The 27514-nt window shown below is 40.3% G+C and overlaps 1 protein-coding gene across 2 annotated transcripts in view; it reads right to left on the bottom strand.

Annotated features, from left to right (window-relative positions):
• Positions 1-6147: 6147 nt before the first annotated feature.
• Positions 6148-27514, bottom strand: part of MYO1B (myosin IB) — a 155562-nt gene continuing 134195 nt past the window's right edge. For both annotated transcript variants that reach the window (XM_047083916.1, XM_047083915.1), the window contains 7 exons: positions 24364-24438; positions 22904-23038; positions 19703-19809; positions 16348-16480; positions 15832-15984; positions 13447-13574; positions 6148-7447 (listed from right to left, as the gene is read on the bottom strand). In XM_047083916.1, coding sequence (XP_046939872.1) covers positions 7324-7447; positions 13447-13574; positions 15832-15984; positions 16348-16480; positions 19703-19809; positions 22904-23038; positions 24364-24438 — 855 coding nt within the window. In that variant the 3' untranslated portion in view covers positions 6148-7323. The remainder of the gene's footprint in view (positions 7448-13446; positions 13575-15831; positions 15985-16347; positions 16481-19702; positions 19810-22903; positions 23039-24363; positions 24439-27514) is intronic.

Genomic DNA, 27514 nt, shown 5'->3' on the forward strand with positions numbered 1-27514 from the left:
ACCTGGCTGAAGTCGGACGCTTAACCGACTGCGCCACCCAGGCGCCCCTAAATATATATATTTTTAAGAAGATGCATGTGCCTTAAATGCTACTGAAAAAAAAAATGCTACTATATGCCTTTTCAGTGGTGTTCCTCTCTGTCAATTAGAACGTTCACTTCAGGAAACTGAATTTGTAGCAATCATTTTAGAAAAGGCCATTCTGAATTTAGCTCCAAACAGCACACGAGAGAAGAGCTTAGGTGATTGCTAGGAAATTATTTAGAAACATTTTTTAAATTAAAAATAAAAGTTTGAGGGTCCTAGGGGACTTCTAGTTCCATCTGGCTTCATCTATAAACTGTCATCACTGGACGAGATAATCCATTGTAAAGACTGTAAAAATAGTTGTAAAAGATAGTTAAAGAATTAGAAAAACCATCAGAGTTCTCTCACCACCAAAGGAAGCACATTTGAGGAAAACAGACAATTTTACCTGAAAACAAAAAGAAATACGTTCATTTATATAAGATAGTAATTTTATGAAGATTTTAGGGAAAACTTAAAGTGGGGATAATTAGTAATATGGATCGAAACTGCTACGTCAATGGAAAACCAAAATATCATGTAAAATTAGACATTAACTGACTTCAAGGAAACACTTAATATTCTCGCCATATGATCCCATTAAGGGACTCCCATGCCCAAATCCCTGTGGCTAAAGAAAAGGGCTGATTTTATGTTCACATTTCCAGGACTCTGACGAACGATCATTACTCCAAATACATGAATGTGTATTTATTAATTTTAATGCTTTACTCCCTGCTTTCACAAGAGTGTAGGGCCTCCGAGTTATGAATTTTACTCCCAAATGACCATGCCAACTTGTTCCAAAGCTGTAATGATTGACACGGTTTGGGATTAACACAGAGACAGACAGTCAATTTAACGGAAGAGAGAATCTAGAAACAGTGCAGTCTTTTTAAGGCTATCCATGTGGGGGGAAAAAAATGAATCCTCACTCCCTACTTCACATCATAAAAAAAAAAAAAAATCAATTCCAGTAGACTAAAGAGCTAAATGTGAAAGGCAGAACAATAAAGCTTCTGAAAGAAACCACAAGTATCCTCATAACCTTGAGCAAACAAATATCTCTTCAACAGGAAAGAGTATGGACCCTAACGGAAAGAACTGGTAAACCAGCCTTCACTAAAATGCAATGTCTGTTCATCCAAAGATACTAGTAGGAGAGTAAAAAGGTAACCACAGACTGTGAAAGATGCCTGCCACCCCCACACCTGAGGTCTCCTATCCAAAATATAGCTACAAATCAAAAAGACAAGCCCAACAGGAAAAAAAAAAAAAAGGCAAACTACTTGAATAGGTACTTCACAAAAGATGACGTGCAAATTGCCTATATTGAAAAGGTATTTGAGTTCATGAGTCGTCAGGAAAATGTGAATTCAAGTTAAGATCCACCAGCGGGACCAAAATTAAGAAGACTGACGACATTAGGTGGGGCCAGGATATAGAGAAAATGCACGCCCCCCTGTCCCCTCACTGCTGGTGGGAGCCTTAACTGCTACAGTTCCTTTGAAAGTCAGTTTGATGCAATCTACTCAAGGTGAACGTAAGCTTACCCCGTGACCCCACAGCTCTATTCCTAGGTATCCACCCCGCAGACAGGAGGGCGGATACTCGCCAAGATGTGTACAAGAACGTCTGCAGGAGCACTACCCATCATAGCCAAATGCCCATCAACAGTAAGATCGATTACAAAATTGCAGCCTACCCACACTGCAATACACAGGTCAAGCAAATGGTATTACACAGGCCAAGCAAATTTTAGCTACAAGCAACAATGTGAATGAATTCCAGTTATAATATTGAATGAAAGAGGTCAGAAGGAAGAGTATGTACTGTAGGATTCCATCTATATGGAGAAAAAAAAACCCAAACCCAAACCAAACAAACAAAAAGGGCAAAACTAATATATGGTACTAGAATACAAGAGAAAGTTACTTCTGTGGGGGACTGTGACTAGGGCGGACAAAGGGGCTTCTTGTTTTGGGTGCTACTACATGGATGTGTTCAGTTTTTCTGGTATGTGAACATTTCTGATGTGTAGGTCATTAAATGTATATATACGTATTTGTAGAGAATATGCCAGATCCACTCATTAGTGAGAGAAGGGATGAAAGGAAAGGGGAAATGAGAAAAGGAATGTTGGAGGGAGTATAAACTAAGTGAAATAATCTAAAGAGAATAACCTTGGGGCTCCTGGGTGGCTCAGTCGGTTAAGCGTCCGACTTCGGCTCAGGTCATGATCTCACGGTTTGTGAGTTTGAGCCCCACATCGGGCTCTGTGCTGACAGCTCAGAGTCTGGAGCCTGCTTCGGATTCTCTGTCTCCCTCTCTCTCTGCCCCTCCCCTGCTCATGCTCTCTCTCTGTTTCAAAAATAAATAAAAACATTAAAAAAATTAAAAAAAAAAAGAGAATAACCTTAAAAGTTCTCATCACCAGAAAAAGAAAAAAATAACTACATGAGGGGACAGACGTTCACGGAATATTGTAGTAATCATTTCACAATATACACATACATCAAATCATTGTTATCCATCTAAAATTAATACATATAGTATATCCATTAGATATCAAAACTAGACCCACAAAAATGTTTTTAGGTACGTGAAATAAGGTGGCTGGCTGATCTGTTTCTTTCTCTCAGTATCGCCAGGCCATTGGGTGAATACAGAATTAAATCCTGTTCCCAGTTTCCTCCTTAAATGCTGAGAAGCCGACACTATTTTCCTTGGTTACAAAGTCAGATTTTTGTTGAATTTTACGGAACGGAGCAGAGGAGATCTGGCCACCATGGCGGCAGAAAAAGCTAATGAGAAAGAGGCTGTGGTTTACGCTGTGCTGTGATTAACTCCAGATTTTGAAAATGATCTTCAAACCAAAGAGAATGAGGCAAACAATTGCAAGATTTGCAGGAAACCAACTCAAAAACAATTAATTTTCTACTGAGTGCCTATTGGAATAGAAGCCGGAAAGAGCAGAAAGCAAGTGCCAGCTCGTCCAGGCTGTGGCTTCCTGAGGGTTAGCTGACCAGAAGCTGAGAGTGAAGGGCATGGAATGGAGTGTTCCTTACAAGGAGATGCAAAGAAAGAGCCCCTCCAGTGATGAAACATTAAGTCCTCAACATTAAATCTTCAAATGGACAATGAAAACTTACAGCTGTGTTTTCCCACCAGGAGGAAAAGAAGTGCAAAACTACTGTCCTTCCTTCTCTTCCTTTTTATCCCCTGCACCTAACTGAGTGAATTTGAATGCTGCGGTCGTTAGCAGAGAACGCCCAGCTTAAAAACAAAGGCTTGTATAAGACTTAATAAACACATTAGGAGTTTTCAAAATCCTTCTCCAGCAACATACACCATTTTAAAGGGTGCTCGTTATCTGAATATGTTAGAACCTAAACACCTCACTTATTACATGAAAAATAGCACACAAAAAAGACGCTGTTGTCTATTAGACTAAGAATTTTGAACCATATCCTAATTACCGTAATTATACTTAATTACGTGAATTTGAGAGTTCTCACTCTGCATACTAATTGAAATGGCATAATAAAACCATTTATCCTCTTAGATTTCTGTCAAAGCCTCAAACCTGAGGGGGCACCTATGATTCTCAGAACTCGCGACCATGGTGCCTTAGGATCACAGACACACCTCGGAACCCCTGGGGTAGGAGAAAAGCTATTCAAACTTGAGCTGAAGGCTTTAGGTCTGAGTGCTGGGTCCAACTTATTATTCCAAGAGTGGGAAATACAAAACTGTAACCAATCGGTTAGAGAGTGACTTTCCTACCTATGTTCCTTTCTCGCCCCGTGGCACGTGGAAGTCAAGGTCAAGAATACTCGGCAACTGCCATGGTCTGATTTTTGGTGCTCACTACCTGGTTACCTTTTGCAAGCACCTCTTTTAGTCTAGACCTACAAGTCACTCCAGGGGCTGGGCAAGTAAGTGGTGGCTGGAAACAAGTTAGGGCTGTGTGGCCAGGCCAGGGCACTGAGGAAATCCGGAGTGCCAGTAATACTTTAATCCGCCATTGCAGGACAGCGACAGAAATTCAAAGATAAAGAAATATTGGTTGCTCACCCATTATAACAGAACAATGCCACAGTTTATCAGTAACATCTAGTCAGGCACTGGGGGTGGGTGGGAGGCACCGGCAGGTGTGGCAAACAATGCAGCTCGCAGCTACAGAGAGGCTCTAGGCCAGTTCTGATACACGTGGGCACATGTCGGAACCACCTCCCGGAGGACTTGTTAAGACAGATGGCTGGGCGGCTACAGAGAAACTCGAGGATTTTTCTTGGTGGTTCTCAAACTTGAATGTGCTTAATCGCCTGGAGATTTTAAGTGCCTATTTTCAAACTCTGTTCTGGAGATTCCCAATTCAGTTGGGAAGGGGTATGGCCCAGGAATCTGCATGGTTGTTTTGGTTGTGTTTTAAAAACAAGCTTTCCTCGTGATTTTGACCCAACTCTAACCTCACGTTTGAAAACCAGGGTTTAAGACTCTATTGCTGAGCTGAAAAGCTCTAAATAATTGCTCTCAGCAATTATCTCCCTATGGAAATAATCACTAGCACTTGCTCCCTATGGGAAAAAAAAAAAAAAAAAAGGAGGCACCACTACATACACTGAAAACATTAAGAACTCTTGCTTCCAATTTGTACCTTTCAAGGATGCTCTCCCCAGCTGGCGAGCTTAGTTTAGGAAACTCCAAGGATGCGTAGTTCACCCTGGTACATCAGGAGGCTTTCTTGCTAAAGTTCAGAAAAACTTCTCCAAGTCAAGTCACAACCCACCTAGAATGAATTTCATGACCAAAACTTATTATTGCGATGACAAGACTAGAACTGATGGATGTGTATGCAAAAACACTCTCATTTAAAACTACCTTGTAGAGATATTTTTAAATCCTTGCAGAACACCTACAACAAAGTTTGAGATCAAATGGCTTCTCTTTTGGAAATGAACTTTGGAAAATATATTATTTCTAACTGCTATTATTGCTAATCTTCATAATGAACAATCTGCAGATAAGTTATTTGGGAAAAGTTAACAAGTAAGACCCATGGAATATTCGCCCTCTCCATCCCAGACTTAAATTTCCATTCAGGAAAACAACCCAACAATGATCTGGAGGGGACTGGAGAAATGCATCCATACAATGGAAAATGGTACCACAGTAAAAAAGAACACTGAGCAAAAAAGGCAGAGTAAAGAACAAAGTCTATCTAGCATATTAGCTTTTGTCTACTAAAGCAAGAGGTAAAAATCTGTATTTTTATTTTGTTTTGGAAGCATATGCATAAAGCAGGGCAAAAGCAAGTAAAAACAATGGTTAACTTGGGCGGGGGGATGGTAACTGAGCACATGGCTGAGTGACAGGATGGAGAATTTGCATTGTATATCTGCTTACATTTATTTGTATGTTGAACAATATGAATGTATTACATATTTTTAAAACATTTTTTAAAAAACCCTCTCTAGTTCCAATTTTTATTTAAAAAAATTTTTTTAAATGTTTATTTATTTTTGAGAGAGACAGAGACAGAGCACAAGTTGGGGAGGGACAGAGAGGGAGGGAGACACAGAATCTGAAGCAGGCTCCAGGCTCTGAGCTGTCAGCACAGAGCCTGAAGCGGGGCTTGAACCCATGAACTGAAAGATCATGACTTGAGCTGAAGTCGGACGCCTAACCAACTGAGCCACCCAAGCACCCCTCTAGTTCCAAATTTCTACTCACTTATTTCAGGAACTATTTCAGAATCTACCACTTTTAGGCACATGCTGGAGAAGACGAAGAGAAAATAATGATATCCTCTACCTGCACCGATAAACATAAAGGCTTCTGAGAATTTTTTTATGGGAGCAATCATTTTAAGTACAAAAATTAAAAAGAAAGTCCTCCCCCACCCAAATACTTTCAATGAATGTTTCTGGTTTATAAAAGGCTAAGTGAAATTCAATTACACAGAAAACATACACTGTTTGAATTGTAAAGCCTTTCTATGTGATATTACATTGACATACAACATGAAAAAAGAGCCCGAGATACAAAAATACAGTTGTGATTCAGGAAATGGCACCAAATTAGAACAGTTTTATTATTTAACATACCAATGTATATACATTATCCTCCCAAATAAGAAACAATTTGATTCCAAAGTTTAAAATGTAGTTTCCAAAATGAATCCTTATTGTAAATTTGAAAAAAAAAAAAGTCCTGCAAATTAACACAATTTTGACCCTTGACTAAAATATGCACCCTGTACCAATCACCTCGCATACAAAATGTATATTATAAATAAAACTTTCAAAAAAGATCTTGGATGTTTATTGCACGTTGTACAGAATGCTTGCCACTATCTGAAAGGCTTTTCAGCTCTTTACTGTATAATCTGTTTAAAGGATTTCCTCAAACTTGGGTGAAAACACTCTGCAAATATGAGCCTATATAGGATCATATATGCTGCTTACCAGAAACAGGAAAATACAATCTTATTTGTAGACTTATTTGGACTGCTTCTGCACTTTTTCTGAAATAAGAATGACTCTGTTGTTTAGTGTTAAAAGCAATGACAAGATCTGGACACGTTAAAAGTCCTGTTCAAATGTCAGTTTTCTCTTTTCAAATAGAAACTACGTGGAGAGGCATTTTTTTACCCAGTCATATATTTCTACTTTCTAGGACCAGCCCTTCTTGAAGTATATTTGTTAAAGATCACACTACAGGATTCAGAACAATGCTGTTCGTCAGCAACAGTTACTGTTTTGGTTTCAACATCTCAACCTCTCTCAGCCCTAGTAAAGTTAGCACAAAGCAGCCAGCCTGCCATGGCCTGAAAAACAAAAAAGGGTTCCCAATAAGTTTTCATTGCATCCAGCACAGTGCCTTGCAAAGAGCAGGCACGCAATAAATATCTGATGAAAGAATGCACTATCTTCTGGGACCATTTCCTATACGTAATTACTGATTCATGAGTAATATGCTGATTTAAGGTACACAGATCTAACACAATGACTAAACAGAAAACACGTGTGACATGTTACAGGCCAGGACACGCTGTGTATTTTAAGGGTTAAAACTATTCCCATACTAAAAATTGATTAGTCGAATATTTTTATTTTGCCAAGGGACTCTTAACAGTATTAGCCTTTGGCAATTCCCAAACATACAATGAACCCCAAACAAAACGAAACGAAACAAAACAAAATTGCACTATTACAGGGAAACGAGTCCGTGAAAGCAGAGAGGAGGAGCCAGTTAAGGAACAGCAACTTCAAGGAGACGGTTGTTTTTTCGTTTGCACGTTGGGACGCTCCCATTTTTCTGGTTGCCCTGAATAAACTTCACACATACTTTATCCTGTCTGAACTGAACCAGGAACCTGGAAGAAAAGAAAAGCAGATTAAAGAAAAGTATACACACAACAGCTGATGATGACACTAACACTAGCTTTTGCTTGTTTCTTTTTTTTTTTAAGTTTATGTATTTTGAAAGAGAGAAAGAGAGGGGTAGGGAGGGGCAGAGACAGAATACAAGCTGTCAGCGCAGAGTTTGATGTGGGGCTCGATCCCACGAACCTTGAGCTCACGACCTGAGCCAAAATCAAGTCAGATGCTTAACCGGCTGAGCCACGCAGGTGCCCCCAACTAGCTTTTGTTTCCTAATGGATATTGACCTTGACAAGTATTGCCTCTTTCCATCAGCACTTGCAACAGCCATCACTTAGCCCCTAAGGAAAGTGAAGTTCATTAACTCATCACACTCCAGTAAGGTAAGAAGGGCTAAGAAGAATTATTTCCATGTTTCAAATGAAGACCAACCTGCTCTTTTCCCATTTTTCTCCATTTTTGCATAGTAAGACCATAAACTGGCAGGGGGTGGGGGAGGTTCCTATTGAATTACCAACAGATTGAGAAAATTAAATGAAAAAATATCATTAAAGAGGTCTAGAGACACTCCAGACTATGATTTCCAAACACTGGTTACTGACATTATTTCCTCAACAGTTTTTGTCATATCCACACACTATGCTAATAGTTGTTTCTAACCCTAAGTAAGTAGATTTCAAAATAGCTGTGACCTATGGAATAATAATAAAATTGCAAGTTTGATATTCCCTTTAGATTTTTTAATGTCCATTAAAATATATATATAAGGGGCGCCTGGGTGGCGCAGTCGGTTAAGTGTCCGACTTCAGCCAGGTCACGATCTCGCGGTCCCGTGAGTTCGAGCCCCGCGTCGGGCTCTGGGCTGATGGCTCGGAGCCTGGAGCCTGTTTCCGATGCTGTGTCTCCCTCTCTCTCTGCCCCTCCCCCGTTCATGCTCTGTCTCTCTCTGTCCCAAAAATAAATAAAAAACGTTGAAAAAAAAATTTAAAAAAATAAAAAATAAAATATATATATAATATACTACATATAGTAGAGTATATATAGTATGTATATAATAGTGTATATATGTATATATATACACTATATATTACTAATACAAACTACATATATACTATATACATATATAGCATATACATATAATCAAAACACTGACACACTCTGTCAGTGCACACCCAAAGCCACTTCTTATCCTACAGTAGTAGTACATGTGGTACAACATGTGAAACCATATTCTAGTTCCAATCTGTCCTTTCATAGACTGTTAGGGGTCAAGTGCTCGTCCACAGGATGATTTGTCACACCTTCCTACCACAAACGTACTGCATTCCTGCTGGGCTCAGGGCTGCAAGGGACACCTGGCCATACAAAATGAGGTCCCTGCCCTCAAGGATGGCATCCCTGTGGAGGAAGGAGAGCGGCATGACTGGACCAGAACCCGGGCTTTCCCATCTCAAAGCCAGTGCTCGTCACTCCAGCGTAAGAGTCAGTACAACGTTGCCATATTTGCAATATGTTTCTCAGGGAACAGTTTTCTGAGTTGCTGGCATATAGCTGAGTCACTCTAACAACCGTGTGACAGATCGCATGCTCACTGGATGCACGACAACAGCAAACATCAAAACAGCTCTGTTCCATGCACATTAGTCTCAGCGTCAAGGTCTACAGAACCCGTCCGTGTTTTGCAAACATTGTCTACAGGAGTGAAATGTGACACATACGCTCCTAATTTATCAATTGTTTTAACAGGATAGTACTTCCCTGCTTTGGAATGGTCTATTTTCTTTTTACCTTGAAAGTACTGACAAAAAGAATTATGGCTCCAAAATCACATCTCTCCAGCATATATACTTGTATCTACGTGCCTCAAAGAAAGAAAGCACCTTTCGAATTTAATGCCAATACACGCATTTAAAAAATCAAATATTTTGACATTTTAATTTTCAAAGACCACTTATAGTGTAATGAAAGTATAGGGAGTTCTCTTCCCCAATAACTTTAGCATTGGCTATCTTCATGTTCACAATGCATGATTGCAAGATTTGCTGAATGTTCACCATGAACCATACTTTTCTTAGTAAGTTACATATATTAACTCAACTTTAAAATAATCCTATGAGGCAAGTAATATTATTAATTTTTTTTAATGCGTATTTACTTTTGAGAGAGATAGACACGCACGACTGGGGAAGGGGCAGAGAGAGAGAGGGAGACACAGAGTCTGAAGCAGGTTCTGTCAGCACAGAGCCCGACGTGGGGCTTGAACTCATGAACTGTGAGATCATGACTTGAGCTGAAGTCAGACGCTTAACCGACTGAGCCACCCAGGTGCCCCATAGGCAAGTAGTATTATTCCTCTCCACTTCATAAAAGAGAAAACTGGAGCATGGCCCACAGTGAGGGCATGGATATCAGAGAATCACCCTCCAGCAAACAATAATGTTGAATGCATTCTTTCACAGCATCAATACCAGTTCGAATGTCACAGCAAAAAGAATTTAGATGATTTGTTCTGATTTAAAATATTCAAACAACTGCATATGTTGAATCATTTACACGTTTGTATATTATGTGTGTGTACCCAAGTACATACACACACATATTTAAAATGTTTAATAGAACAAATTCACTTTGGTTTTTTCAATACCTTTAGGACTTCGTTTTTAGAAACTGTTTAGAAATATTACACATTTTATTTAAGGTCCTTAAAATGCAATCTATTTATGGACTGAACCATTTGGGAATAAGAACTGGGAATTACAAAGCAGGTTAAAACTGCTCTAAGGAGTAAATAGGACTCTGACTCTCCTCTTGTAAACTGACAGCCAGTTTATCCATAATGCCTATGGAGACTGGGTGTATTAAAATATTACTTCTGCTTCTGAAAAGGACACACTGAGGAAGGTTTCGGTCATTGAACTGCACACTGGACATAATACTAATCTGCCGAGGGGCGCCTGGGTGGCTCAGTCGGTTGAGCGTCCAACTCTTGATTTCGGCTCAGGTCATGATTTCACGGTTCATGAGTTCAAGCCCCGCATCAGGCTCTGTAATGATGGTGCGGAGCCTGTTTGGGACTCTCTCTCTCTCTTTCTCTCTCTCTCTCTCCCTCTCCTGCACTTGTGTGTGTGCTTTCTCTCTCTCTCAAAATAAATAAACTTAAAAAAAATTACTAATCTGCAGAGCTGGCAGTGAAATGGATTAAAGCCACTTAGGACTGCAAAAAAAATACATCATGGGCACCCCTGCCCATGACTTTGTAAAATTTTTTTAAAATTTAAAATGTGCTCCAAGGAGGTGTATGATCCTTGCTTAAGAGCTCTAGAGGTTATGAAACAGGCTACATTGACCGTTGCTCTGCCATGTGGCTCCCTGAAGCCTGGGCAGGGGACCACGGGTGCTCTGCGGGATGCCATCAGCTGTTTGTTTTTATGAAACCAAACAACGATTAGGAATTGGAAAAGGAAAGGTGTTTTGGACTGGTTTACGATGCGACTAAATGTTTTGTTTTCTTCACATGGCCACCCTGTAAACCTTCACTCCCACAAGCATGTTTACTGAAAGCTTACGCATCCAGAACATCATACCCCTCTCTGTGACAAGGCAGGGTCCCTGCCACCCACAAGCAAACCATCCCCATCAGTGTTGCACAACTGTGTGCCTCACACACAATGTGAGAACCGCGGGAGGGTTCTGTGGTGGATGACGTATGAGAAACAGCACACGCTATCCTGCCCAGCCCCTCTGGAGAGTCATGATGTGTGACAACACAGCACATCTGGGGAGACCTGTAGTAAAGAAAGATTGTACATTTCCATGAGCCACTACTTTCTTCACAGCAGAGGCTGTGTTCCTACAATACCAGCTTGGGAAATGCTTAAGAGTAGCGATCCTTTGTGGCCTGGGTGTTGATGTGACTTTCTCTGTAAAGACAACCTCATTAATGTAGTGAGTCAACCGTAAGGCTGCTTCATCCATATTCCAAGGAGCTCCTGCATCTGGAATACACAGAATCTTCCCGGGATGAGTGGGAATTACCAGTTCCACCGAAACAGAAGCCCTGCATCCCAAGTTATAACACATTTCAACTAAAGGGAGTTTAAAGTTATAATAGGCCCTAACAGGTTAAAATCTTAATTGACTAGAACCCAAGTAGCCATTATATTTTTTCCTAATACGTATTCTTTGTTTAATGAGAAAGGACCTAATGACAAGAAAAGCTATTTACTACAAACTGCAATTTCCTATGTAGAGTATACATAAAGGTCAATCTCCCACCAAATCTAAATACCACTGTTGGTGTACAATGAGGACAGATGATGAACCCAAGGTTCTGTACATCCTCAAACATCAAGGAGAGTTAGCTTGGCCTACAGAGGGATAAGAATGGGTATGAATTTATTTTGCTTTTTATTTTATTTTTTTAAGTTTATTTATGTTGAGAGAGAGAGAGAGAGAGAGAGAGAGAGAGAGAGAGAACACGAGCGGGGGAAGGGCAGAGAGAGAGAGAATCCCAAGCAAGCTCTGTACTATCGGGGCTCTGTCCCAACATGGGGCTCAAACTCACGAACCGTGAGATCATGTCCTGAGCTGAAATCAAAAGTCAGACACTTAACCGACTGAGCCACCCAGGCACCCCAAGAATGGGTATGAGTTTATTTTAGAAAGACTTTTAGAAAAAGTTGAAATAGAATAGGCTGGCAAAAATCTTAATTAGAAAATAAAATCATTTCTTGAGCAATCTGGTTCCGTGACTTCTTACTGTACATGCAAAGAAGTATATAAACAGGTAGTAAACACTCTATTGAAAAGTAAAGTAACCAATCAGGTATCAATCAGCACAGTAACTCAAATTCATTCAAATAAGCTCATATCGATAGATTTCATAAGTGGGGGGAATGCTCCAACCTGCATATAAATAATCAGTCTCTATCCTTAGAGCCCTACTGTGAAGGAAAAAGAGCAAAATTTCAAATTTATATATAGCAGTCTTAGCATACCAGTCAACCTTGTCAACATGGAATGCTTATTCTCTATCTATCTATGTCAGAAAAAGGCATAGCAAATATAATACATCCAAAACAGCACCCTTGATTTCAGCCCAGCCACCCAGCCACCCCCAAACCCTTCTTTCTTAAGCGTCATCTGTGGCAGTAAATGGTACCACCATTTGGGCTCAGGCCCCAGACCTACCGTCCAATCTGTTAATAAGTCCTCTTGTTTTCCCTCAAATTACATTTGGAATCTACTTCTCACTACCTCCCACTCCCACCCTAGCCTAAGCCACATCATCCTAGACAGCTCAGAGAAGCTCCCAATTTTTCTCCACTTCCATTTTTGCCTCCCTAGAGCTATTTTCCACACTGCAGCCAGAGGAATCTTTGAAAATCACAAATCAGATCATGCCACATCCTTGCTTGAAACTTGTGATAGCATTCCATCGACCTCAGTAAAATCTCAACTTCTTACCTTAGCTACCAAGCTGCACATGGCCGGGTCTCTGTCTATCTCTTCAGGGTCTTTTCCTACCATTTCACTCTGCCATTAAGTTCATTCCCATCTCAGGGACTTTGCACCTGCTGCCTCCCTGCCCTGGAAGGCACCTCCCAAGATGGTTGCCTGGCTTGCTCCACTGATTTCAGCCTCGACTCAAATGTCACTGTATCAAACAAGCCTCCCTGACCTCCCTATCAAAAATAGCACACTCTGGGCCTTATCCTGCTTTTTTTTCCCTCTCCACAAGCATTTGTCATTAACCAAAGTCATATCACTTATTTATTATGTATGCATATTTGTCTCTTCCGCCGGGATGTCAGGGACATGAAGGCAAGGACTTGATCAGTACCATTCACTGCCCGTCCACCATCTAGAATAAATATCAGATGCACACTCGCTACTTAAAGATAGTGGCTGCATTAATGAGCAAGACTAGAGTGCTCGGCTGAAGCAAGAAAGCAGAAAGTGAAACACCACATTCAAACAGTTATGAACATACTCATCAGAAATTTCGATGCTGAGCTTCTGTTTGGTTTGGCTGAGAGTCGTCCGATACAGCTTTGTGGCCATTTCAATAAGGTGATCGCTGCTGAAGAGAAAGTCTCCTTTACTAGCTGCTTCAGAGCCCTAAAAGGACAAAGCAAGAGTCAGACCATCATAATTAAAGACAGCTTAGGAGGTAAATGTTTACAGGCTTGGCTGAAAACGTATTTACTGGCTCTTTAAAAAAACATTAGTTACTGGAGTCCATTCTTCCAAATAAACAATAACGATGAAAGCTGTATTTCTTCCAAACTTGCTCGGGGCACTTTTAGTAAGGTTACCTAACCTGACGCTACCCAAAGTTGGTAGGTAGACCACAGGCACCTTCCACATCACCTGGGAGCTTATTAGATGAGGAGAACCTGGGGCCCTAGCGCAGGCCCACTGACCAGGATCCCTGAGTGATCTGTTTGCACATTCAGGCTTGAGAAGCACTGACCTAACCTAGAACTCAATCTGAAAGGGCTGTTTAAAAAATTCTTCAGTGGTCTGGTTAAAAACATAAGCAGAACAACAACACTCCCAAGAAATATCCTAAGGCAGTGGCTCTCCAGCTAAGCTACACAAAATAGGATGGTTGTGCCCCATTCCAAGAAACTCTGGTTTGAGGGGACTGGGGGCATGGCCTGGGCACCAGCATTATTATGTGTAATCAAGGTTCAGAATCACTGTGTTAGGACTGGATATGCTCCCTTTAAGTTAGGATCCACAGTGGGGAAAAGAGGCAGAATGAAGCATACGGGACTTTCCTAAGTGTAGAAACAGCAAGCTACGTGCACTACCAGCTAGATGCAGGTCCCTAAATATGATTAATATTCGCCGACATCTGTTTATTCAGTGACTATTCGTTATATGAAAGGCACTATGCTGAGCACTTTACACAGTGTCTCACTGAATCCTTATAACAACGTTATGAACTAGTGCCATTATTTTCTCCATTTTAAAGAAGAGAAAAGGGTGCCTGGGTGGCTCCGTTGGTTAAGTGTCCGACTCTCTAAAAAAAGTCTTTTTAATGTTTATTTTTGAGAGAGAGACAGCACGAGCCGGGGAGGGGCAGAGAGAGAAGGAGACACAGAATCCGAAGCAGGCTCTGGGCTCTGAGCCGCCCAGGTGCCCCAGCTGGACTCTTGATTTCGACTCAGGTCATGATCTCATGACTTGTGAGATCGAGCCCTGAATTTGGCTTTGCGCTGACAGAGAGGAGCCTGCTTGGAATTCTCTCTCTCCCTCTCTCTCTGTCCCTTCCCCACTCACGCGTGTGCACACACGTGTGTGCACATGTGCTCTCTCTCAAAATAAACAGTAAAAAAATAAATACAATAAAACATAAAGAGGAGAAAAATTAGGTAGGCACACAGAAGTTAAATGACTCAGCCAAGGTCACTGTAAAATTGGTGAGACCAACTCCAGAGGCTACATTCTTAACTACTTCGCTCAAATCAGGAAGTCCTCAAGGCACCTAGGTGGCTCAGTCAGTTAAGTGTCTGACTCTTCATTTCAGCTCAGGTCCTGATCTCACAGTTGTGAGATCAAGCCCCACACTGGGCTCACGCTAAGCATGAAGCCTGCTTGGGATTTTCTCTCCCTCTCCCCCACTTGTGCTCTCTCTCTCAAAAATAAATAAAATTAAAAAAAAAAAATCAGGAAGTCCTAGTTAAGCTAAAAAAGCACTGAATGTTAAAAAGTCTTTAGGTCAAAGTTATGAGGCAGTTGTTTCATTGCGGTTGCCTTCTTTAATTAAAAAACCACAAATTAAAGATGAATAAGGGGACGGACATTTATCAAGCGGTATACAGAAAAAAACCACAGGAGGAAGCAATGAACATCCTGGTATTTCCATGTATTATTCTCAAAATAAAGCACATCACTGTGAGTGCAAACAAAAGCTGCTCAGGGAAATCAGAATTCAATGAACAATAAATGTGATTAATCAGTTCAATTTCAACTAGTCAATTTCAATCACTGAAAAGCCAAGCCTGAGATTTTACATAGGAGTGAATATAGCCCAAATATGCAAATCAATAACATGTAGAAAATTTTAATGTTTTTGTTTTTTATTTTTTTTATTTTTGAGAGAGAGACAGAGACAGAGTGTGAGCGGCAGGAGGGGCAGAGAGAAGGAGACACAGTATCTGAAGCAGGCTCCAGGCTCTGAGTTGTCAGCACAGAGCCTGACATGGAGCTCGAACTCACAAGCCATGAGATCATGACCTTAGCTGAAGTTGGATGCCTAACCGACTGAGCCACCCAGGCGCCCCAGATGTAGAAAATTTTAAATCAGTGCCTCGGAGATTGGACAAATGCAGAAATCTTTCAAACAAATCAATAGTTGGACCTTTACCTCTTTGAGATGGATGGCAAAGAAGCCATCATTCTGTGAGCTCATCGATACTTTGGTCACATCCACCAAAGGAACCTCTGACTTGATCTGCCCGGACTTTTGATCGGCAAGAAGGAGATTATTATTTGTTAAGAGGAAAATCCGGGATGTGCTCTAAAACAAAACAAAACAAAACAAAACAAATAAGGATGTAAAACCAATGATGAAAAACACCCCAAGTGGTCCTTGAGTTTAAAGTATTAGTCATTTGCAGAAATGCCCATTTTATTCTGTATCTTTCAGCATGCATACCTATGTAAACTGAGAACACACTAAAAACACAAATAACGTATCTTAAATCATGAAAGTTTCAGAGAACAAGCAAAATTCCACCTAAGCTTAAAGGTAAGGGGGAACATCTTCCTTTATAAGAATTCTGCTGAGAAAATGAAATGCAAATTTGAATATTCAGAAAACGAAAGATGACTGTCCCAATTGATAAACACTTTTTACAAGTCTTCAGGGATAGCATTTTACCTTCCCATTGGCACGGTTAATTTTGTTCACCACTTCAGCAATGATAATCTTTTCTTCAATAGCATCTTTGAGTTTCTTATACTTGGGATTCTTGTTGATTTCCAGGTAAGCTCCTTGGAATGGTTGCCCAACACTAGAGGGAAAAAAAAATTCCCCTCACATTAGAAACAGTTCCAGATGGAAGTATTATGGGAGAAAGTTAACACGTTAGCTGATTCTGAAGAGCGATAACTTCATCAGAGTTAATTTTATGCATTTTACACATGTCCTAAATAGTTGGAAATGAAACCTGAAACCTACTTCAAATACATTTTTGATGTCATCATGGCATTTTGTAGGTAGGACTTTGATAAAAATCTTATCACATGGAACAATCAAGATAGAAACCTGTCACAAGAAAGACAGCGAAGGCCCAAGTGCATGGTCTCAAGGAAAAGGCAAATCCTTCCAATCTGTTAATATAAAGTTAACAGCTACCCACAAAGGGCTTCTAATGCCTTTATTTTTTATTTTTTATTTTTTTTTATTTTTGGGACAGAGAGAGACAGAGCATGAACGGGGGAGGGGCAGAGAGAGAGGGAGACACAGAATCGGAAACAGGCTCCAGGCTCCGAGCCATCGGCCCAGAGCCCGACGCGGGGCTCGAACTCCCGGACCGCGAGATCGTGACCTGGCTGAAGTCGGACGCTTAACCGACTGCGCCACCCAGGCGCCCCTTCTAATGCCTTTAAACAACATGTGGCAACGGGAAAAAAGAGCACAGATCATTACCATCAGCTGCTTCAAAGAAAAACTTCATTTTCTTGCAGAGAATCAGAAAATCAATAGGCCGCCTGGGAAGAACAGATCCAGAGCAACCGCTTTAGAAGAAAGCTACAGAGCACTTAATATTACCATATAATTCTGGCTCTAAATAGGCAACGTATGAAAGAAGAATCAGGCCTTTCCTCCTAGGATATGCCCCTACTCGGACAGAAGGGGCCAAGGTCACCATTCAGAAGCAGAGCAGTTTTCTTTCAAACAAACTGTATCTTACAAGTTGCACAATCATGCGCTAGGATGTCGATTTCCCTTAAAGGTTTGTGGGGTGACACCTGCAGGACAGCTTCTTCAAAGACACCAAAAAAACCCCAACAACAACAACAACAACAACAACAACAACAAACTGTGGCTTCACTCTGAGCTGTAAAGTTCTGGCAATTTGCAAATACAACTTTAAATGCTTGTGTTGTGGGTGGAGGAATAGGGAAGAAAAATCCACGTAGGTGGTCAGTGTTTCACAGCTCCCAGCACATAACAGGCTGGCACCCAGAAGGGCCGCTGTTTCACACAGTGGTGGGAGGCTAAATTATCCCACCCCTCTGACTGCTGCGGGGGGAGCATGCACAGAGAACACTACCCAAAGAGAACCTGGCTTGATGTTAATATTTTTTTCTTGCTGTTCATAGTCAAATGTGTCTTTATTCATTTAATGTTTTTAAAGGAAGAATCAACAAATGTGTTTTTAATAATTAAAAAGTGCTAAGAGTCTCTGAATTTGTTTCTTCAAAAATGCATTTTTCTCCTTTCAGTTTCTGAAGCGTCGCCCACAGGGAATGTTAATTAAGACGATTACAAGTGAAAAAGATATAAAGAAAAAGTTAAATCAATTAGTTGCTGGAGAGAGCACAGGGACCATTTTCGTGTTCGAAAGTGCTTTCTTTAGCAGGCACTTTGGACAACTTCGGATGAAGATGCTACGTGGGACTCACGGGGAGTATGTACCATCTCAAGTCACCAGGTCAGCTGACCCAGGAGGCTGTGTCCCTAAAGACACAGAGAATACAAGCACAGCACATGGAATACATGTGAATATACTCAGCAGATAATACTTTTTACTTCTGGGCCGTCCTTTGGAGGAAGCTAAAAGTTGTTAAAGATTTCGCTTGAAATTGTACAACTTACTTTTTTATTTAAAAATAGATGAGAAAGGGATAGGGATTCTGGAGAGAAATGATGAACTTGGGAGACATAAGAATATTCAGATAAGCGGTCTTTACCAAGGGTTTCACTTGGTAAACTTACAACTGATATTGCTTCTTTTATTGAGTGCTTGGTGCCTACAATAAAGGGACCGATCTGACTGCACAGGCCACTAACGTCATGCCCAAGGAGTTAGCAGACCAAAGGCCATCACAGAGCAGTGCTCCCGCAACACTCTTAGAGTGACAGACTGGTTCGCTCTTCTTTACAATGCAAATGAGCCTGACCCAGCTGGTTCAAGGAAGAAGACTGGCATGGGGATTACAGTATATTATCAGCAGAAATTGGGCCGGCCTCTGAAAACTATAGAAAACGAACAAGAATTTACAATGAAGATTTATCTTAATAGCCTATACAATTTGTATTTTAAATTTTTTTTTTTCAACGTTTATTTATTTTTGGGACAGAGAGAGAGACAGAGCATGAACGGGGGAGGGCCAGAGAGAGAGGGAGACACAGAATGGGAAACAGGCTCCAGGCTCTGAGCCATCAGCCCAGAGCCCGACGCGGGGCTCGAACTCACGGACTGCGAGATCGTGACCTGGCTGAAGTCGGACGCTTAACCGACTGCGCCACCCAGGCGCCCCTACAATTTGTATTTTAAACGATGACTTCTAATTATTTAGTGAAGTGTTTAGGCTAATGCCAATGAAATAAAACCACCAAATGTAATCTCATTTCGTTACAGTATGCCATGAAAGCCATTGCTCAAAAGTGTTTAAGTGTACTTTTTTCAACAGAGCTGAGCTTTATTTCCATGTTTATTACACGTTTATCTTTGATGTCGAATACATATTAGAATCAGCATACAACGTGGGAGAAAAGCTGGACGTTCTCCACTGAATGGGTTAAAAAGGAATATAAAACTACAAAATACTCATTTTAGGTGTTCAATTCTAAATTATGGAAAACAGAACAATTACCTTGCCATTTTTCTCTTTCTAGTTTTCCAAGATGAATTTCATTATAAAATATTTTTCACTAACAATTAATTGTAAGAAAGGAAATAAGGGATTAAAACCACTTGACTTTAAGTACAGAATACAAATAGTCTTAACACAGAACTCCTATCTTCTATTTAAAATACAAATATTTCATCATAGTATGAATTGAGAGTGATTAACTGATGTCAACTGGAAATCTAGTGACCTAAGCAAACCCATACATGCCATTTGCTTTTGTCTGGAAGAGTTAGGCTGATCATAAAATAATTCATAGAATTAAAAATCTCTCATGTTATCACTGAAATCAAACTCCACTAGAAGCGACCTACAAATATATTTGAGGAGCTTTTAAAATACTGACTTTTATGGGTAAAGCAAAGCCATAATACCTAGATGGGTATAAAGCCTTCTTGTCTTTGAAGAGTTCACTGGCTTCTAATTTTTCTTCGTAAATCAGCTTTTGCTGGTCTGTGAATTGGTCTCTGTATTTTTTACACTGTGAAAAATGAAAAGGAGAAAAAAAAAGATATCACTTACATAAGTCATTACTCATTCTTAAATATGCTAAGCCAATTTAGTAACATGAAGAGTAAGAGTAAATGTGTACAAAATATCCATTTAAAAAAACCAAGAGCATTTTTCCTTTTTGGGTTTTCAAAGGTTGGTCTTAGAAAATGCCATAAAAACTACGGTCTGTGTTGTGGAACTTGGGATGCTTCTTCAGAACACGCGAGGGCCCTGCTAGCAAGGGCCCTACTGGGAGTACTGACCCTCCCACTATGACATCAGCCCCCGCCCCCACCCCTGACATCGTTTAGGCCTCAGGCTGTCACACTCTTCTCACAAAGACTTAGCCTAAGAATGACATTGTACATCACAACTCATTGCACACATTGATTTACATGCACACACATAGACAACTGACAGAAAAGCTTCACAAAACAATTCCTTCAACATGCCCTGTACTCTATTATTTTTTTTAAACTTTAGTTTTTATTTTTTTAAATTTACATCCAAATTAGTTAGCATATAGTGAAGCAATGATTTCAGGAGTAGATTCCTTAATGCCCCTTACCCATTTAGCCCATCCCCCCCCTCCCACAACCCCTCCAGCAACCCTCAGTTTGTTCTCCATATTTATGAGTCTCTTCTGTTTTGTCCCCCTCCCTGTATTTATATTATTTTTGTTTCCCTTCCCTTAGGTTCATCTGTTTTGTCTCTTAAAGTCCTCATATGAGTGAAGTCATATGATTTTTGTCTTTCTCTGACTAATTTCACTTAGCATAACACCCTCCAGTTCCATCCACGTAGTCACAAATGGCAAGATTTCATTCTTTTTGATTGCTGAGTAATACTCCATTGTGTGTGTGTGTGTGTGTGTGTGTGTGTGTGTGTGTGTGTGCGTGTGTGTGTGTATAGATAGATAGATATATACACACATACACACCAACCACATTTTCTTTATCCATTCATCCATCGATGGACATTTGGGCTCTTTCCATACTTTGGCTATTGTTGATAGTGCTGCTAGAAACATGGGGGTGCATGTATCCCTTCGAAACAGCACACCTATATCCCTTGGATAAATACCTAGTAGTGCAATTGCTGGGTCGTAGGGTAGTTCTATTTTTAATTTTTTGAGGAACCTCCATACTGTTTTCCAGAGTGGCTGCACCAGCTTGCATTCCCACCAACAATGCAAAAGAGATCCTCTTTCTCTGCATCCTCGCCAACATCTGTTGTTGCCTGAGTTGTTAATCTTAGCCATTCTGACAGGTGTAAGGTGGTATCTCATTGTGGTTTTGATTTGTATTTCCCTGATGATGAGGGATATTGAGCATTTTTTCATGTGTCGGTTGGCCATGTGGACGTCTTCTATCCTACTGTACTTCATTTTAAAATGCTGGTCAGTAATCTATTAAATTGATTTCACGACTCACAAATACGCTACAACCCTTGGTTTGAAAAATACTGCTCTGAACCCCCTATTGCCATTTTACGGTATGGACACCTGACCTGAGAAATCTCTCCTTTGGCTGGATTCTGAGATGGTACTGAAGGGACACAGGGGGTGGCTGGAGGGGCAGGGACAGGTGTTTTATTTTTATTTTTTATTATGTTTATTTATTTTTGAGAGAGAGAGACAGAGCATGAGCAGGGAAGGGGCAGAGAAGGGAAGACACAGAATCCAAAACAGGTTCCAGGCTCAGCTGTCAGCACGGAGCCCGGCATCGGGCTCAAACTCACAAACTGCAAGATCATGACCTGAGTCAAAGTCGGACGTTCAACCGACTGACCACCCAGGTGCCCCTAGGCCAGGTGTTTCAGATGAACTCTAAGACATTCAGTTAGAAATGTAGTTGAGACCCACTGATATAATGGTATAAGGGAATGTTAGCATTGCTGCCCACCCTTTCAGGAATAAACACATCCCTCTCATTCTCTATCCCCAAATGCAAGGGAGGTAAGGGCCAGGGGCCAGGGGAGAGCAGAGGCAGAGCAGACTCCTGGCATTAGAAGGTCCCCATCGTTATTTCTGAAAATAGTCTCACTGTCAGACTCAAAGAGGGAGATGAGCACTGAGACACTGGTGAATTTCACCAAACTGACTCACTAAGTTAGGGAACAGAAGGGAGAATCCAGTTCCACATGCTGTGTCACCAATATTACACTATTCAGTGATAATGTCACTCTACATATGTAATTCTGGAAAGGGACAAGCCTACAGTGCCCAGCAGGAAAGAGTTTCCTGGAAGTGATATCCATCAGTCATTCACTTACCAAATATAATAAGCCTTTCAATGATTATATCGTAGGATTATATGATTATCATATTAATGATTATATCGTATCTGACACTTGTACATATTTAGCATTCCATATATCAACTGAACTACTAAAATAAAGTCAACATCTATATAAGTAACCCACGTACTTCTGGGCAACACCTAAATAATACGTTATGCTCTCATAAAATTAAGGAAGCTAAAAATATAAGGCAATGTCAAATAGATTTTTAGCTTCCATTTAATTCAGGTTGAGGGAAACTTAATCTCTTTGATGTCTTGTGAGGCACTCTAAAGCCGTTTTTTTCCCCAGTCCATCAAAACATGTAGTGTTCTCGCGTACATTTATGCACGTACTCAATACATCTTAGAAAGTAAACTCCTACAATCTTCAAGATTTAACTATATCCTGTGAAGATGTTCAAATTTTATTATTTCTATCTCTGGCAGTATTCCTTCAGGTAAAGATGAATAACAGAAACACATCAAAACAAAACAAAAACCTGAACTACTTTAAAGCAACTGGAATCTGGAAGGGAAAGACACTGGAGCCATGCACACTCTCCTTTCCAGACAAGGATGACAGGTGACAGTCATGGGAACACCTGGCTGCTCTGGAAATTCTCACACAAAGCCAAGTATAGTGCATGGTTCAAAAATACCAAGGTCCTCAGATATGTCTCTTTGAGGTTAGAGGAAGAGCATGGTTAAAAATCTGCTTTTACATAACATTTTTCAAACTCTCAAAATATATGTTAAGAAGTCTCTGAAAAAAAAAAAAAACCTAACAAGGCATTTTTTTACCCTCCACAAGTGGAAAATCCTTTTTAGTTCTTTGTGAGTAGAATCCAAAAATAGGTAAGGTCTTGATGGCCAGTTCTTGTCTATTGGAGATAAGGAAGGCATCTTATTTTTCATTTCCAAGAAGTATTTTTGCACCTATGTTGAGTTTGACAAAAAATGCTAGATAAGTAAAATATACCAGAAAAGTCATTGTTTTACATAAACCAGGATCAAGCAAACCACTTGGTGGAATTTAGCAAGTTTTAGTTTATAAAATGTTGCAACTCCTCTGGAAAATCTCTTTTTAACTCTCTGTATTGGTTGGGAAAATCTAAGCTCCACTAAATGGTTAAGAGAAAAGAAGAATACTAATTTTAAAATTAACATTAATACTTACACCAGCTAACACTAGAAAGCTGCATTGTTTAATAGGCAGCCACTTGCCACATGTGACTATTTCTATTTAAATCTTTAGTAATTAAAAAAAAAAGTTAAAAATCCAGTTCATCAATCACATTAGTTACATTTCAAGTGCTCAATAGCCACATGTGGCTAGACTTTACTGTACCACAAAGATCTAGAACATTTTCACTGCTGCAGAAAGTCCTATCGGACAGCACTGCTCTAGAGTACTGAATATGAGCCAGGAAATGTAAGAGCTTTCAATTATCACTCCATTTTACAGGCGACAAGAATGAGGCTCACAGAAGTTAAGTGATTTGCTCAAGCCGTAAATCTGTACATGGCAGAGTGAGCTGGCTCCAGAGTCTGCACGTTGCCACTACATATACTTCTCTGGAAGCCAGAGGGAAATGTTAGAATCCATCCCGGAATCGTGGCACAGCCCTGCTCTCCTCGTTGACCAACCTCGCCCTGCAGCAGCTTGTGGCAGTTCAGCAGGGCAAGATCTTGGTGTTCCCCTCAGATTCCTATGTTGAAATCCTAACCCCCAATGGGATAGTGTTAGGAAACGGGGCCTTGGGGAGGCAATTAGGTGAGTAAGGTCACAAGGGGTGGTGCTCCCAGGATTACTGCTCTTATAAGAAGACACGGGAAAGAGCTTGCTTCTCTTTCTCTTCTCCTGTGAGGAAACTAGGAAAAAGGCCTCACCAGAACCAGACCATGCTGGCACTCTGATCTTGGGCTGCCCAGTCTCCAGGACTATCAGAAATAAATGTTTATTAAGCCACACAGTCTATGGTATTTTCATTATAGTAGCCTGAACCAACACACCAGGCTTTCTTGGGTTCCCCTTCCCCAGAGAACGTTCTCTCTGTCAAAGAACATTTCATTGATCATATGTGGGCCGCTAACCTGACACAATTCTACCTGAATTTAAGGGGAAATGATAGAAGGTCACAATCTCTCAGTGTCACAGCTAGGGTTTAATAGTTACCAAACAAGCCATTTATGATTTAGGTGGTGCTATTCACTAGTTAGTGCTATAATGCTAATTAGCCACATAGAAAGTATAGACTTACAATTCTCTGAAGTGTAAATTCATAAATTTTCTTTCCAGCATTGGCTCTGAAGAATTTCCTGTACTCCCGACGGACCTTTAAATAGAAGCAGCAGAACACAGAGGTTAACGTGTGGCCGGCAGGTGCCCATATGATACACTTCTATCAAAAATGAAAAAAAAGGTGGAACAAGTCAAATTTATAAGTGACTTTCTGGATATAGTAAAATGATTGAAGCACACTGAGACAGTGGATTTTAAATCAGAGAAAAAGAAACAAGAGCTGCAAAGTGGTAATACCAGAATGTTCTAATGTTTTAAATCCTCTCAATTCGTTTTTAAAGTGCTTGAAGATTTGACAAGAAACACTCTACAGGCATGGCTACAAACTCATCACAAATCAAAATACATATCAGAAAAAAAATTACATAGGTAATTTTCACTGCAAAATGTTCTTAAAAGGTAAAAAGAAAATGCCTGACGAACTCCAGCACAGCTTCCAAAGCCCTGCATACGAAGACAGGACTTCAGTGCCGTGCGCTGGGAGCTCATTGTGCCTAAAAATAAGAATTTAAAAAGAAGCCTGTGGTCTCCCACTAGAAATCTCCCATTTAACTGCATTAATTTTTCTCTCATCTCTACTCCTGTCCGAGTTTCTACTAACACTATCACAACACTCAGGACATGTTACAGTTTTAGTTTCCCTATTTCTTCCTTGCTACACTGTCATATGCACTTTGCACACTAGTGTTCAACAAATCAAATCACTAGGTGAGGTGTTTACCGAATGAATGAATGAATGATACAGTTAAGTTTTGAAACTGAGAAAAAAAACTAAAAACTACTTAAAATACCGATTGTCACTCAGCTGTCAATGAGAACGTTAGATTTTAGCAAAACACCAGCCTATTTGAATAATTCAGACATGCTATGCCTTTTTCTTTTGTCTTTACTTTTCTGGGTTTAACTGCACATGTTCAAAATCCAAGCTCACAACCTACTAGCCAAATCCAGTTTGTAGAAAAATGTTTTATATGCCTATTTTTAAATGAAGCACTTCGCACGGAAAATTCAGGCTACGTGTTTCTCTTCAAGTTTTCTAAGATCTAGCAACGGTGAGCCCCATTCCCACATGACAAGGATGAGACCACAGGAGCTGTGGCTGCCTTTATGAGACAGGATGCTCCACACTGCTCAGGGCCCCATCCTTCCTGATCCACCTTCCATCTGCTACTTCCCTCATCCTTGTGACCTCCCTGGTCCCATGGGACATGTAAGCGCCAGACCCATTCTCTATGCTTATGGATTATTACGGTTTAAAATTTTTTCCAGGGGCACCTGGGTGGCTCAGTCGTTAATTAAGCATCCGATTCTTGGTTTCGGCTCAGTCATGGTCTCACAGTTCATGAGTTTGAGTCCTGCCATCAGGCTCTGCGCTGACAGTGTGGAGCCTGTTTGGTTTCTCTGTCTCTCTCTCTCTCTCTCCCTCTGTCTCTGTCCCTCCCTCTCTCAAAAATAGATTTAAAAAAATTTTTCCCCCAGATACCACACAGGAAGTTCCTCCTTTTGTTCATATTCTATGGTACTGATTATCCTTTCTCCTTTAGCCAAGGAGTTGATAGATTCAAATCTCAAACTAATAAAGTTAGAAGGGACAAAGGGAAGAAAAATGGTACCTTTTAATTGGCTCCTGGAATTTTAATAGCATAGGGAAGCAGAGAAGTTAGAGTAAGGTTTCATGTGAACATATCCATAGAAATATACTGGAAGTCCTACCATATGTAGTTGAATGTCATTGTAAGCGAGTTCACTGCAACATGCTTTTTGATATTCACAGGAATATTTCCCCTGAAATATTCTCCAGAAATACAGCTATAAATAGAAAAGGCTGACGACACGTTCACGTATAAAATGGGCTCCCCCTCACGGGCCCTGGCAGTCCAAAAATGATCCACTGAACTTTGTAATCAATTCCACAAGAACCTAATCACATAAAAGGGCAAAACTACTGCTCTTATCAACATCATTCTTTAAAAAACACTAGCACAAAATTATTACATTCTTGGACTTCAGAGAAGTTTAATCTTATTTCAGAACAATGATAATGGTGACATATTAAAATACTTCTGTTTTATTGGAAACCGGGGTGGGGGCAGTTACATCTAGAGTAGGGCCCGTTAACTTCAGCTCCAACACCATTCACCTACAAACTGAATTTGATTTATAGGTTACTAGCATACACCCCTAAGATGGAAAGATTTTCTGAAATCATATGCAGTGAGTTAAACCCAGAAACTGAAGACAAATGTGATTCTGCTGGTAGATATTATACAGGGTAAAATTCCTGACTGTTTGGTTCCCTCCTTTTATGAAAATCAGGATGCAAATCAGAACAAGTGAGTAAAATGGGAAATAAAATCCTTTAAAAAAAGTAGTTCTAGAACTTGTTTAGAATTCTTGAAATGGAACATCTTAAATTCATACTTAAGTTACTTCTTAAGTACTTCAAAAATTACTTGATGAATATTCAGTATAATCAAAAAGGTTAATTCACTGAAAGTTTACAGGCTAAATTTTCAGGGGAAAATGCAGATTACTCAAAAGCAGAACATACAGATACTGCTGATGCTGTTTAGATTCAGAGTCAGTGGCTTCCTGGATGGTAAATATTTAGAAGAAGATGAATGGTTATAGCAAAAATAATAAAGAGGAATAGTGTCAAATAGGGGCCTAATTATTCCTAAAAGACAATATGGATGGTACCCTAAGGTGATGAGTTATTGAGTAACAGGAAGACACCATCTTTCCACTGCCCGAAAGTTGTTCTCAATGGCAAAAAGTTGTTTCTGGGGCTCAGTCATGTTTACTTACGCGTATCTTGCCTAAAGCAGTAAGCACCACTTTGAAATAAACCCTACCCTACATTAAAAGGCATTTGAATCTATAAAGTTCTCTTTAACCCGAATGAGCGACTGCTGGTCTTAATTGCCAAAATCTGTACTTTAAATGCAAAACCCTTTGGTTTCTAAGCTGAACAATTAGAATGGCAGTCACTTTGTAGAACACTCTGCTCCAGGAGCCATCGTTGGAGCAGGATAGGCAGACAAAGGGAAACAAAAGCCAGATATCCCCTGGCTGGCCACTGTAGACCATGGGTCAGCTTTTAGCTCAAC

Source organism: Lynx rufus, unplaced genomic scaffold (genome assembly GCF_022079265.1).
Source record: "Lynx rufus isolate CCGP_SWC_20201006 ecotype Redwood Valley unplaced genomic scaffold, mLynRuf1.p SCAF_2, whole genome shotgun sequence".
In the NCBI taxonomy this organism is placed as follows: Eukaryota; Metazoa; Chordata; class Mammalia; order Carnivora; family Felidae; genus Lynx; species Lynx rufus.